General features: G+C 40.9%; 1 protein-coding gene across 3 annotated transcripts in view; it reads right to left on the reverse strand.

Annotated features, from left to right (window-relative positions):
* Positions 1–13,192, reverse strand: part of CC2D2A (coiled-coil and C2 domain containing 2A) — a 134,903-nt gene that overhangs the window by 46,341 nt on the left and 75,370 nt on the right. For all 3 annotated transcript variants that reach the window (XM_082728688.1, XM_082728690.1, XM_082728689.1), the window contains 4 exons: positions 8,141–8,294; positions 5,789–5,936; positions 3,218–3,356; positions 865–1,068 (listed from right to left, as the gene is read on the reverse strand). In XM_082728688.1, the coding sequence (XP_082584814.1) occupies positions 865–1,068; positions 3,218–3,356; positions 5,789–5,936; positions 8,141–8,294 (645 nt within the window). The remainder of the gene's footprint in view (positions 1–864; positions 1,069–3,217; positions 3,357–5,788; positions 5,937–8,140; positions 8,295–13,192) is intronic.

Raw genomic sequence — 13,192 nt, forward strand, 5'->3', positions numbered from 1 at the left:
AGCCCAACTCTGGCTGGATCCCAGGACCCTGAGATCATGACCTGAGCCGAAATCAAGAGCCAGAAACTCAACTGACTGATCCATCCAGGGCCCCATAGCTGTTCCCAAGATTTTTAAGCCTGGGACAGATGGAGAAAAGTCCTCGCCGAGTTCAAGTTCTGGGTCCAGGTGTCGTTGAGGCGCAGCCGAACTCCCATCATTCATGCCTCTTTAGATAGCCAACCCTATTTTCGCATTACATCATCCAATAAACTCTCCTTGGTGCTTTTGGAGTAGCTTAAATTGGCTTTTTATCAATCACTGTCACGAACCCGAACTAATGCAAAGAACCAAGTAACCAAAAATACTCTCCAATAGTTTCCACACTTTCTGCATCAAAAATCATCAAGGTATCAATTTCCAATGGCTCTCCGTTTACCTCATCAAACACTAACTTGCCTGTCTGGCTCTAACTGGCCTGCCGCCTCCACCAGCCAAAACACACCTTTATTGCCTGTAGCTCCTCAGAGCTTCCCCACCTCCGGTCTCCCTCATCTGCCAGACCTGTGCGTCCTGCCCACCCAAGGCGGCTGAGAGCTCAGCAGCCCCTGCCAGCGCCTCCCACAGGATCAGTGTGCCAGGGTAATTTCCCATAGTAATACTTAGGAGACTTTTCAACCCTAATTTTTCTTCATTTGTATGTTATTATATTGGGCAAACTTAAACGTTAAGTTTAAGAAAAATAATGAAAAGGTTAAGTGCTATAAATGAGAAACCAATATGGCCGTCGAGAACATGACAGCAAGAAAACATACATGTAATAGTATACTGGATGGTACGGAGATATTTTATTATGGTATTAACTCTTCCAGGGCAGTTTCTTACCTGGAATACTTTTTCTAGAATTTCTCGATCATATGCTGGAATTTGCTTATAATTTCGAAATTCGGGCACCTCTTGGCTTCTAAGACAAAGAAGCCTGAATCGTTTGGATCTATTTAATTCCTCATCCGAAACAAAGTTAAATTCTTGTTGCAGCTGCTCTAGGCGAAAGAAATCAGGGACATAGGATTCACCGCTGGTAGCAACCTAGAGAAAACGAGACACAACTTTAGATGGCAGGCATTTTGCATCTGAAGAAACCCAGCATGGAGCTTTTGGAAATGGAAGCTGAACAGTTGTGGACTGAGACTTGAAACATCTAGCCTTTCATTTAAGGATGAGATACATTAAAATATAACAGTAGTAAGTCAGATGCTGTTCTATTCCTGTACGAATTGTAAAAAGTACCACAAACTTTGGGGGGGAATGCTCCCCCCCAAAAATAAAGTTCGTTTTTTGATATGCATGCATCTCTCATAGGTTGTTATGCAAATCTACAGCCTGAAAGGTGAGAGATTTGTATCAGTGTATTACCAGGTGCCTCTTGGAAATAGGATTGCTTATATACAGAATATATGAAATCAAATATATGTATTTAAAATATGGCTAAGACATATTTGTATATTAAAATACAAATATATAAAAGATAGCTTAATAAAACTTTAAAAATATATTTAACAAAATATATTAAAATATTAAAAAATATATATTTATGTACACATGTAGATCTGGTCCCAGAATCAGCTGGTCAGCCTCCCTGGTTTAAAGGCCATGCTCTTCTGTCTCTAAATAGCACCTCACGGCCTTGGTCACTGAGTAGAGAGAACCAGAGATCGTCTGGGCACCAACCCCCTACACTGTCACCAAAAGGATGGTTTCAGGATACTGCTCAGAGGCTAAGCAGGTGGGGCTGACCTTTGCCCATGTGTCTGCTTGCCCGTCTGTGGGGGCTTTGCCAGTGGCACTCTCCTCCTCACTAAAGGAAAGCCAGGGAGCAGAGATTTGCTGGGGCTTTGCATGGGGAAAGGTGATCTCACTGTGAAAATCCATTAAAACGAGGCTAGTCAGGAAGACATCCTTGTGTTCCATCCCTCTAATCGGAAGACAAATAGTTTAAAAGAAAAACACGGAGGTGACACTTGTACTATATTACCACTGACTTAAAGATAGTTATCGAGGGCGCCTGGGAGGCTCAGTCAGTTGAGCATCTGCCTTTGGCTCAGGTCATGATCCTGGGGTTCTGGGATCAAGCTCCACGTGGGCTTCCTGCTCTGCAGGGAGTCTGCTTCTCCCTCTGCCCCTCCTGCCCACTCGTGCTCGGTCTCTCTCCCTCTTGCAAAAATAAATAGATAGTAATCCAAACGTGATTTGAAAACTCTACAAGGAATAGTCTATGCTCTAGGTAATATGGCCTTTTCTTTCCAATATTAATTTTATTCACACTAAGAAGTATCATGTTGGAAGGAGAGGTTCTAAAGATAAACATCAAAATAAACCAAAGCTCGCTTTGAGACTTATCTTATAAAGTTGAGGGCAGAAATGAACATGTTATCCTGGACCCAGGTCCCCTGCTGATGAACTCACACGAATGAACACGAACACAGAATGTGTTGCTGTGGTCGCTTTCCAAATCATCTACTTGTTTATTATGTTTTTGTAGCAATTATGAACTTGGGAATAAAAACAGTTGTATTTGCTACCAAGAAAAATCATTTACTGACTAATGTTCCATTTTATGTATAAATTCAGTGAAGAATTTTGAATGGTATGATAGACACAAGCAATTTATCTCAGACATACTTAAATGAAACCGAAATGATAATCTAATTAATCATCAAATAGGAGAACAAACAATCACCATTTCTGAAAACATCCCTATCAGCCTTTCCACGTGTGATGGACTGAGCATGTGCTCTGGAACCAGATCAACTCGGACCTGTGTCCTTACCAGTCGCATGAGCTTGAGGAAGTGACTCTGAGCGTTCATGCTCAGGTTCCTCTCCATAGGAGGGGCCGAGTAAGACCTCTCTTTAGTGCTTTGCAGAAGTTAGAGGTAGGAGCAACAGCAATATCACAAGAACAACTGTTACTGATTGCCCACCGACTGTGTGCCCGGCTAAGTGTGGAAAGGCAGCAGCGCGTGTCCTCACAGTCACACTGTGAGGGTGTCTGAGCCAGACAGGGCCAGAGCCTGACTGTAAACCTATCATTCAACCTAGCCCTCATGTTCTTAACACGCTATCACATGGGAGATCACTGTGTGAAAGAAAATGTGTGTGAAGGGCTGAGCCATTTCTATTATGATCACCCCAAGTTGAGAAGTGGGGGTGTGCACACAGTTCTCCTACCGCATTACCGATATTAGCTGCATCAAAGGGGCATTGTTGGGGTCGTTCGGGTCGAGCTTGGACTCTGCTGCCCACTTGGCCAACTTTTTCAAGTCTGTCAGTCCGGATGTACCAATAGAGGAGATGGCATCTGCCCTCTTCAAAGCGCTGGGGAAAAAAATGAGTGCCATGAGACAGCCATGTTCACAGGGTGGTTTGCCTCAAGCCCACAAAGTCCCAGGGACAGCACTGCTTCAGGAGGCTCTTACTGTCTACGGGAGAAAATCTGATCATAAGGAAGGAGTTTTGCCATTTTCCTTTACTTGATGATGGCTCTTAAGCATGTTATAGGGATAACAGAGAAGAGTGAATAGGGGGACACAATACCTGATACCTGCAAAGCACATATCTGATAAGGAGTTATAGTTTAAAATATCCAGGAAACTTGTAGTCCCATAGCAATAAAACAAAGAATCTAATTAAAAAATGGGCAGAGGACCAACAGACATTTCTCCAAAGAAGACATGCAGATGGCCAGCAGGGACTTGAAAAGGTGCTCAATCACCATCACTCCACACCAGGGAAATGCAAACCCAAACCACAGTGAGATATCACCTTACACCTCTTAGAATGGCCATCATCAAAGAGACACATGGTAACTAGTGCTGGTGAGGAAGTGGAGAAAAGGGAACCCTCGTGCACTATTGGGGGGGATGTAAATTGGTACAAACACTGGAAAACACTGGAGGTTCCTCAAGAACCTCCACATGATTCAGTAATTCCACTTCTGGGTATATATCTGAAGGACACAAAATCACTATCCTGGAGAGGTATCTGCACCCCCATATTTATTACAGCATTAATTGTAAGAGCCAAGACACAGCCACTTGACTGTCCATCAGCGGAAGAAGGAATAAAGAAAATGTGGTAAGGATATGCAATGGAGTATTACCCAGCCATAAAAAAGAAGGCATCCAGTCATCTGCAACAACATGGAGCTTGAGGGCATCATGCTAAGTGAAATAAGTCAGACAGAGCAAGGCAGATATTGTAGGATCTTACTTACATGGAATTAAAAACAAAACAAAACTCATAGAAACAGAGAACAGATTGGTGGTTGCCAGGGATAGGGTGGGGGGAGGGGAATGGGCAAAGGGGGGATCAGAGGTCCAAAGTTCCAGTTATACAATAAATAATTTTGGGAGGGCTAATGTACAGCATGGTGACCATAGTTAACAATACTTTACTTTACATTTAAAAGTAAAAAAATAAAAAAGTTCCTGAGAGAGTAGATCTGAAAAGTTCTCATGGCAAGGAAAACAAAATTTGTCACTGTGTGTGGTGACCAATATGAAGTAGACTTATTCGAGTGATTATTATTTCATAATATATCCATTAATCAAATCTCTATGTTGTATGTCTTAAACTTATACAATGTTTTGTGTCAGTTCCATCTCCAGAAAACCAAGTACGATGTGGCCTACCCCTAGAGTCCTGGGATCCAGGCCAGATTGGCCTCCAGTGCCTCAGTTCCCACACAACTGGGGACCACTGGTAGCCGGGGCTGGAATAAACACACAAGTGATTTAAGCACCATCTTCGGACATGCCTGAGTTGCCTTGAGGCCAGCGGTTGCCAGCAACGGTGAGCTGCGGCTTTGTTAGCAGCACTGCATCTCTTGGTACCCATCCTGGGCTGGCTCGACCCCCTCTCCTGAGTTGCTGGAGCTCTATCCCCAGTGTGAAACTTAGTGGGATGAATCCATCGGCCACGCTTATACTCCAAGGCCTCCCCTGGACGTGGCTGCCAATCTCCTGACTGAGACAGTGTGGAGCAGCATTCCTTGTGCTCATCCCAGGAACACAGGCATCAGAATCAGGATGGAGAGGGCATAAAGGGAACAAAACAAACCCCACTCTATTTTCACGTGTGTTGTAAATGATAGCTTGTAAACTGGAAAGGGTCTTCTTGATGAGGAGCAGTCTTTTTGTTTTAGAGTGGAGGCATCTGAGGCCTAGAATAGTAGAAGGTTTACTCAAGACACATCTGTTGGGGCAGGACGGAAGCAAGAATCGAGCCCAGGCCACCTGGTTCCCATGGTCCAGGCCTCCTGGACAGGCACCTGCCACAAGGAAGTAGGGACCGCCAAAGGGGGAAACGGCAGAGGCCCAGAGTGCCATTTCTTCTGTTCTGGGTTGGAACCTAAGGAGCTAGCAATCAAGGAAGAGATCTGACCATAGAGACTTTTATAACAACCAGAAGTTTCTACAACCACCCTCATTCACATTGAGGGCGACGTATGTATGCACAACTGTTTCCTGTGTACTTCCCTGAATATAAAATGGGGCCAGAAATCCTTCACCGATTTACTGGAGAGATTAAATAAGGCAAAGTGCTTTGTGCTGTTACTGACACTCCTGAACATCTAATACTTATTAGGCTATTAATATTTTAATTCTTACCTCAAGAACAATAAAAAACCCTGAAAATCCTGGCACAGGAGAATAAAAGGAAAGAAGGTGACATTGCAAGGTTCCCCCTCCCATGTCATGAATACAAACGCTGGCATTACTCATCCATTTACTCTAGACACCCATTACCTTCTAAATCCGATGTTCTGCTGTGACAGTGGGGGAATTAAAGGGATCCCATTTTCTCCAATGGCCCAGGCCACACTGTTGGACACCTTCCCCGAGGTCATTAGAATCAGTTGATTACTACCATCTGCTTCAAATGAGAAGGGCACTCCTAGGGAAACATGAGATTACACAGACATTGTTGAGAAAAAGGGAGTGAGCCCAGTCCTGGTAGGAAAGCAGACAGTAGACAAATGGGCTGGCAGGATGGAACAGAATTCCAGTCAGCATCACTGAACTTCTTCAGGCAGTGACGCTTGGAATTGGCCGCTTGGTTCTAGCTCTGACAGCAGCTTGTAGACCTTATATAATGAATGAGGCATGGTGAGTGGGACCATCTGTGTGTCTATTCTGGTACTGCCACTTAACAGCTGTGCGGCCATAAACAGATTGCTTAACTTCTCCAAGCCTTCATTTCTTTATGTGTGAAATAAGGATAAAAATAGTACCTCCTAAGAAAGATGATTATGAAGACCTCCATTCATTCACTCAGTGAACAAATACGTGTTTGGCTCCTCCTTCAAGCCAGGCACTATTCTAGGTACTGCCGATTGCAGTAAAGAAGCAAAATGGATGAGAATCCCTGTTCTCAAGGAGTTTCTATTACAACAGGAGGCAGGCAATAAATAAGAAGAGTGTGTGGTATGTTAGAGAGGGATAAATGTGGAAGATAAACCATAAACTAGGGAGCATATATAGAAAATGTGCATTTTGGGAGGGTGGGGAAGGGCTGAACTTTTAGACAGGGTGGTGCAGGAGGCTTCATGAGAGGGGGACTTTTGGATAAAGGCCTGAAGCGAAGGAGGAAGGGAGACATGCAGATTGTTGGGAAAGAGCATTTCTGGCAGAAGGAACACATTCAAGTGCCTAAGGGTGTGCCTGAGTGGGGAGCCACATGTCAAATGTGGTCATCCTTGCAGAGCACTTAGTGCCTGGAAGACAGTGGCCACTCACAGACCTCAGCTATGTGCAAGCTACCAGGCAACAGTGAGCCTCACTTACTTATCTAGCCTCTACTGATTGGAAATTCATGATAAAAAGTCTCGGGGCAGGTTGTTTAATCCACTAAAGGAAGGAAAGGTTTTTTAAGCACTAAATATAGTGACTGGATGTCGTGCAGTTCCAGTTAATATTAGTAGCACAAAACAGAACCACTATTAAACACTGTAATAGCATCTCTGTATTTTTCAAAGATCTTCCCTTAAAATTGAATATCCACTTTAATCTTCAAAATAACCCTAAAAGACATGAAAGGAGGTCTCCTTAGATTCATTTTATGGAAAGAAGATGATGATATTCAAAGAGATTACATAATTACTAGGGTCCCACAATTTATCAGTGTGAGAGCTGGAACTAAAGCCTAGGTCTCCAGACTTGTAGGTTGCTGATTGGATTTGAGCATCGAAGAATTCTTGCAGATACATTTCCAGATATGAACTTACAATAAAAAAAGTCACTAGACACACAAGGAAACAAGCCATCAAGAATAAGGGGCAACAAAAGCAGACCAATAAGCAGACAGGTATTGGAATGATTAGTACAGAATGTTCAAACTATGTGTATGTGTTTTTAAAAATAAAGAAGTAATGACCGGATAAAAGAAATGAAATGATTGAGAGTTGGAGGAAAGGACAAATGTTATCAGAACTGACTAGATTGGAAAATAACTAAATAGAATTTATAGAGATGAAAATGCAATAATTAAAATGAAAAGCTCCGCGATGAGTTTCAATGATTAGATATAGCCAAAGAGTGAATTCATGACTTGGAAGACAGATTTAAAGAAGTTTTATGGAATATAGTAGTGACGGAAAAAGAGAGCAAGGTATATTATAGAGGTTAAGAAAACGGTAGGCAGAGAAGGTACATCATATATCTAATCACAATTGTGGGGATAAGAGAGAAGATATTAATTAATAATATCCCTATTATAATTATTTAAGTTTTTCAAACTTTCAGTCTTAATGAATAATACCGTGATGTACATTTTTTATGCACAAAGCTTTGTCCTTGTTTTAAATTATTTTCTTACAAAAGATTCCTAGAAGAAAAATTAAGGTGTCAAAGGCATTTTAAAGGTCTTTATTCACATCGTCAAACTACTTTATACTTGCCTAGTTATATGAATTTATTGGCCACCAACAGTATACAAAAAAAAAAAAAAGAATTTGCAAAAAATTACATATCATCATTTTAATTTGAATTTCTGAAAGTGATCTTATAATTATCCGGTTGTGTGAAAATGAAAAAAAAAAAATCCAGGTTCAAAACTGATAGTAAAATCATGAGCCATTAAGAATAATTAGTTTTCCTTACCACTTCCAACTCCCTCGTGGTCCAGTGTCACATGCTGGTTACTACTAAACTCCACTTCTTCAATGGGAGCTCTGCCAGTGACAACGGTAGTTTCAGGAATAGGCAGAAACACTTCTGCTAGCAATGTGGTACCAGTGTGTCCTGTTTCATATACCTGAAATTGAGGAAGAAAAACAGTCAAAGAAAAACAGCAGGTGTATGCTCACTCCCAGATATTTAATCCATTTACCTACACTGATCACTGTTCTAGCCCAGAGCATTCACATCAGAGTGGAAAAGTTGAGTTGTGTTATTACAGTTCTCATGGAGACTAAGTTACACCCTATTAGTGGCCAAGTTGTTGACATCCTGTTCTCTTGTCTGGTCTACTATCCTGGGGTGGAGAGGTTAATCATAGGAGCAGGCTATCACAACTGTTTCCATTTCAAACCAATACAAAGGTTATGAATGGGTTTCCTCTTTTTCCTGGTTTGTGTTATTTCTCAGGAAAAGAAATGCCATCAGGTGGAATGGGTGAGATAAAATGGGCATGCCACTAGATGATTTATTATTTACACCTCAAAGTCAATAGGAGAAGTATCATACCTAGAAGTACTCTAGAGCATCAGGTACAAATCTACTATTTAGTAAATATTCCAAATTCTTTCCTTCAAGAGCTCATTTAATTTGTTGGCTGCTGAAACCCTACCATCTCCGACTTTCTCCCAAGAGGGAGCCAACTGGACCAACTGCAACTCTAATTACTGTCGCGTGTCTCATTTTAATGCCATCACCATGAAAGGATCCGTTCCCAAGGCAACCATAGATTATGTACATACAATGCAGCTCAATAGGAACTTTGCTCCATTGGATCAAATGTTTCTTGTACCCTTGGATCATTTCACTTTTATGGTAAGAAGATGACAAAATATTCCACAGTTCTGCTGGTTTCTTTCCTGTATTTTTTTTCTTTTTCTCTGAGAGGTCTCTGGCTAGTACACATTTCTCCAAAGTGCTGACTTTGCTCATTTGTTTTTACTAATTAAATATTCATATTTTTCTTCTTGTGCAATAGAGTCCCCCTCTGATTAATACTTTCCACTTACTGCTGGGATGCACAAAGAAGACACTACAGGTCCTCTCCCCGCCCCCACTCTCCCCTACAGGGCATATGATATCAATTCTTTTTCAAGGATGAGGATGAGGCTGAATTAGTGCTAGGCTGACATCCTGGCCTCATCTCCCTGCATCCACCAGTTCGCATTTGCCAGATAGCTGGCTGAGCTTGGAGGGGCTCCTGGAGCAAAGACAGAGACATGACAACTGAACTCAGAACCCTGGACTTAATATCACTGTGAGCTGTTCTAACAGGTTATGTGCACTGAGAAACCTGGGATTGTCAAGGCCCACCTATGCTGAGTGGCCAAGTCCACCTAATTCAGGGCTCAGCAACAAGCCTGTGAGTATGCCACGTTCTCCAAATTCATCTTTATCATTCTTTATCAGTAAAAAAAAAAAAAGGTGATATTTTGGTCTCTATTAAAAAACACCTTTTATAGAAATGTCAAATACATAATCCTAGAAGAACAATACAGCATGAACCCATCACCTGGCTTCAAATACCATTAGCTTATGGCCAACCTGGTTTCATCTCTACTCTCATGTTTTCCTCTCTCCACCAATATTTGGAACCCAGACATCATTCCATCTGTAATGCCTTTAAAAGAGAAGGATATAAAAAAGTATAGTGATAATACCATTATCGCAGTAATTCCTTCATAATGTCAAATATCAGTAAGTTTTAGATTTCCTTCAGAGTCTCAAAAAATTACTATAAAACTTTGAATCAGGATCAAAATATATTCTCCACAGTGTGAATGATTGATAATTCCCTCAAGCCTTTATTGATTTGTAGGTGACACCCCTCTCTTTTCATAAGTTTAAAATTTTTAAATTTTAAATTTAAATTTTAAAATTTTTTAAATTTTTAAGTTTTAAATTTTAAATGTATTTTTACTGGTTAAGTGCTCTAATGGGAAAAGGAGTGCCATTTGCTGCTTGCCCCAAACTCCCATAAGGAGACACTCGATTTATAATGTCACAGAACTTAAAGAACATAAGCAGATTATTTTTTCTTGCACAGAAGACCTTGGTTGACCATGTTAAATTATCACGAGCATGAAGTTTCAGCCTGAGAAAATGGTATGTTTTCGTTCCTTTTAAAAATTTTTTATTTTTTGCCAACATTTTAATTGAGACATTCATTTGTATGCAGCCCAGTACGGGCTTTTGGTCTGGTATTTTGTTCAGTCTTTCACACATTCCTATGAGGGATGGTTTGTGGTGAATTTAAGCCAGATAACAGACCCAACAATTCTGGATGATGGATTTGAGGCTCCAAAAGGAGAAACTCCTCCAGCCACTCACTTGGTAATTCAAAAAGCTGCGATCTGAATCTACAACTATTTCACTTCAAAACTCATACACTTTTTTGCTATGACTTCCTTATGGGTCAGGGACAATCTGAAAGGCAACCAAACAATTAAGAATTCTTTTAGAGTCATAACTATGATCCAGAAAATGTAATTCGTTTAGACAAACTGGTGGGAAATAATGATTGAAAGAGTATTTAGAATCTGAATGAAAAAAAAAAATCCTACAAAAAATGTAAGTACTATAAAAACAGTGTCTAGGGGCGTCTGGTGACTCATTTGATCTCAGCTAAGGTCTTGATCTTCAGGTTATGGGTTCACACTCCATGTTGGGCTCCACAATGGGCATGGAGCCTACTTTAAAAACAAACAAAAAAACCCCAAGCAAAACAACAAAAAAAGCAATGTCTATAATCAAAACTTAAAGGATCATCTCAGCATATGCAATCATCAAAAGACTGCTGAGCTATTCCTGTCTCAGACTTACTTCTTGGTTTCTCAGAACTCTCAAGAGGGTTGCTGCCTCAGCAAGACAGGTGTGTCTCATTCACTCTAGTGCAGGGGCTTTAACTCACTGTAAGGTGCCTATGTGGACTGGGCACCAAGTGAGGCATTTGGGGAGTTGCCACCTGCCCACCAATACCCACGGATGTGCCACCATCATACCCTGTGTTTTCCCTGAAGAATCACTTATCCATTCTATCGAAATTTCTTGTTAATGCATTATCTGTCTCACTGGACATGGTGATTCCTGAGGACAAGGTCTTGCTTGATTTCCCTTCGAAAGCCCAGTACCTGCCATCTGAGAATTAATGTATTTAGAAGGAGCATGCTAACTCTTAATAGAAGTAAGGCATTATTGTTGCTGTTCTTATTGTTGTTGTTGTTGTTATTATTATTAACTCTACCCTTAATGTTGGGCTCAAACTCTTGACCCTGAGGTCAAGAATTGCATTCTCCACTGACTGAACCAGTCAAGCACCCCTAGAAATAAGGCGTTAAATGATAAATCCAAGGAATGGTTTTCTTCTCTGAACTGCTGCTATCCTGGGTATGGCTCTCAGATTTTCTTTTACTCCCTACTTGTCACTCCTCTCACAGCCTGAAGAGGGCAATGTGGGACAGAGCAGCCTTGTGTTCCAACAGCTCTGAATCCTGACACTGACATGGACAGTAGCTGCTATGCAACCTTGGGCATGACATTCCCAGCTTTTTGCTTTCCTTGTGAAATGAAGATGTTAAAGCTCTGCAGGAGGGCAGTGGTGAAGCTTTGGGACCTGGGCGAGAAGTCTCTTTCCTTCCTTATGAGCTCAGTAAATGTTTATTCTTCTTCCTCTGGGCATACAGTCGACAATAAGCACCTGTATTTTTATAGTACTCTGTGGTTTACAAAGCTCCTTCATAAACATAATTACACTTCCCAAATATCTTGTTAAATCTTGCTGGCCAACTGGTTTTATCTTGCTGGCCAACTGAAATAAGAATTTCTTTTATTTAAGTTAAACTTATAAGATCTGTCTTTTCAAGACACTAATTTTTTTCAAGGAAGACATTAAGTTGCTGAGGATTTATAGGAATTTTACAGCATATCCTATATTTGTAATGAAATCATCTATATTTCTGGGTCCCCAAAGGCAAGGAGGTGAAAAATGAACTACATTAAGGCTTAAATGCTTTTGAAAAAACCAGGAGCTATTGACGTCCTGATATTACCTCAAGTCAAGGGAACAGAAAGCATACCAATAGTTAGAAAATACCATTTATGATGGCAAAGCAAGTTTCAGAAAGGGACATAAATACAGTATTTAATATCTCATTAAACCTGTGTCTCTAACCTTGGGACTCTCTTACCATCTACTACTTCAGAATTCCAAAATGTTCCAACACTCAGTGCAGTTAAATAAGTGTGTGAAGTATATTTAAAAATAAGAACAAATCCAAATATTTTTCATATAGCTTGCATCTCTTTCTATAACATAAGAACCCAGTGTTTGCTTAGTTAGCTATATAAGATGAAGTTTCTATATTACATAGCACCAAAGGCTTTACAAAAACATCTCTCTTAGACTTTAATAATTCATCAAATTCTTTATTGTGGGGCACCTGGGTGGCTCAGTGGGTTAAAGCCTCTGCCTTCGGCTCAGGTCATGATCCCAGGGTCCTGGGATCGAGCCCTGCATCGGGCTCTCTGCTCAGCGGGGAGCCTGCTTCCTCCTCTCTCTCTGCCTGCCTCTCTGCCTACTTGTGATTTGTCAAATAAATAAATAAAATCTTTGGAGGAAAAAAGTGGTTTATTGTGGAAGGACCACAGGAGTTGGCTCTGAGCTTTTGTTTTGGTTTTTATTCCTTGTGGGTGTGCCCTGTGCTGGTCATTCTGCTTAGTAATGACCCACAAAGCATGCAGTTATTGTAGAAAGGACATTTCTGGAGGACATCAGTGGAAAGGTCCTTGTTCCCAGTTTCTGGAAACACATTCCTGTCTAATGTCAGGAGAGGAACTAAATGCTCTTGGTGCTGAGTCTTTAGGACAGAGGCAATATGAACTCTAGGGGAGTGGAAGGTTTGCTAATTGAGACTCCTGTCTCAGAAGATTGTTATCAACTTTTAAAATTTTTAAATTTTATTTTTTTAAAGATTTTTT

Source organism: Mustela nivalis (assembly GCF_964662115.1).
Source record: "Mustela nivalis genome assembly, chromosome: 4".
In the NCBI taxonomy this organism is placed as follows: domain Eukaryota; kingdom Metazoa; phylum Chordata; class Mammalia; order Carnivora; family Mustelidae; genus Mustela; species Mustela nivalis.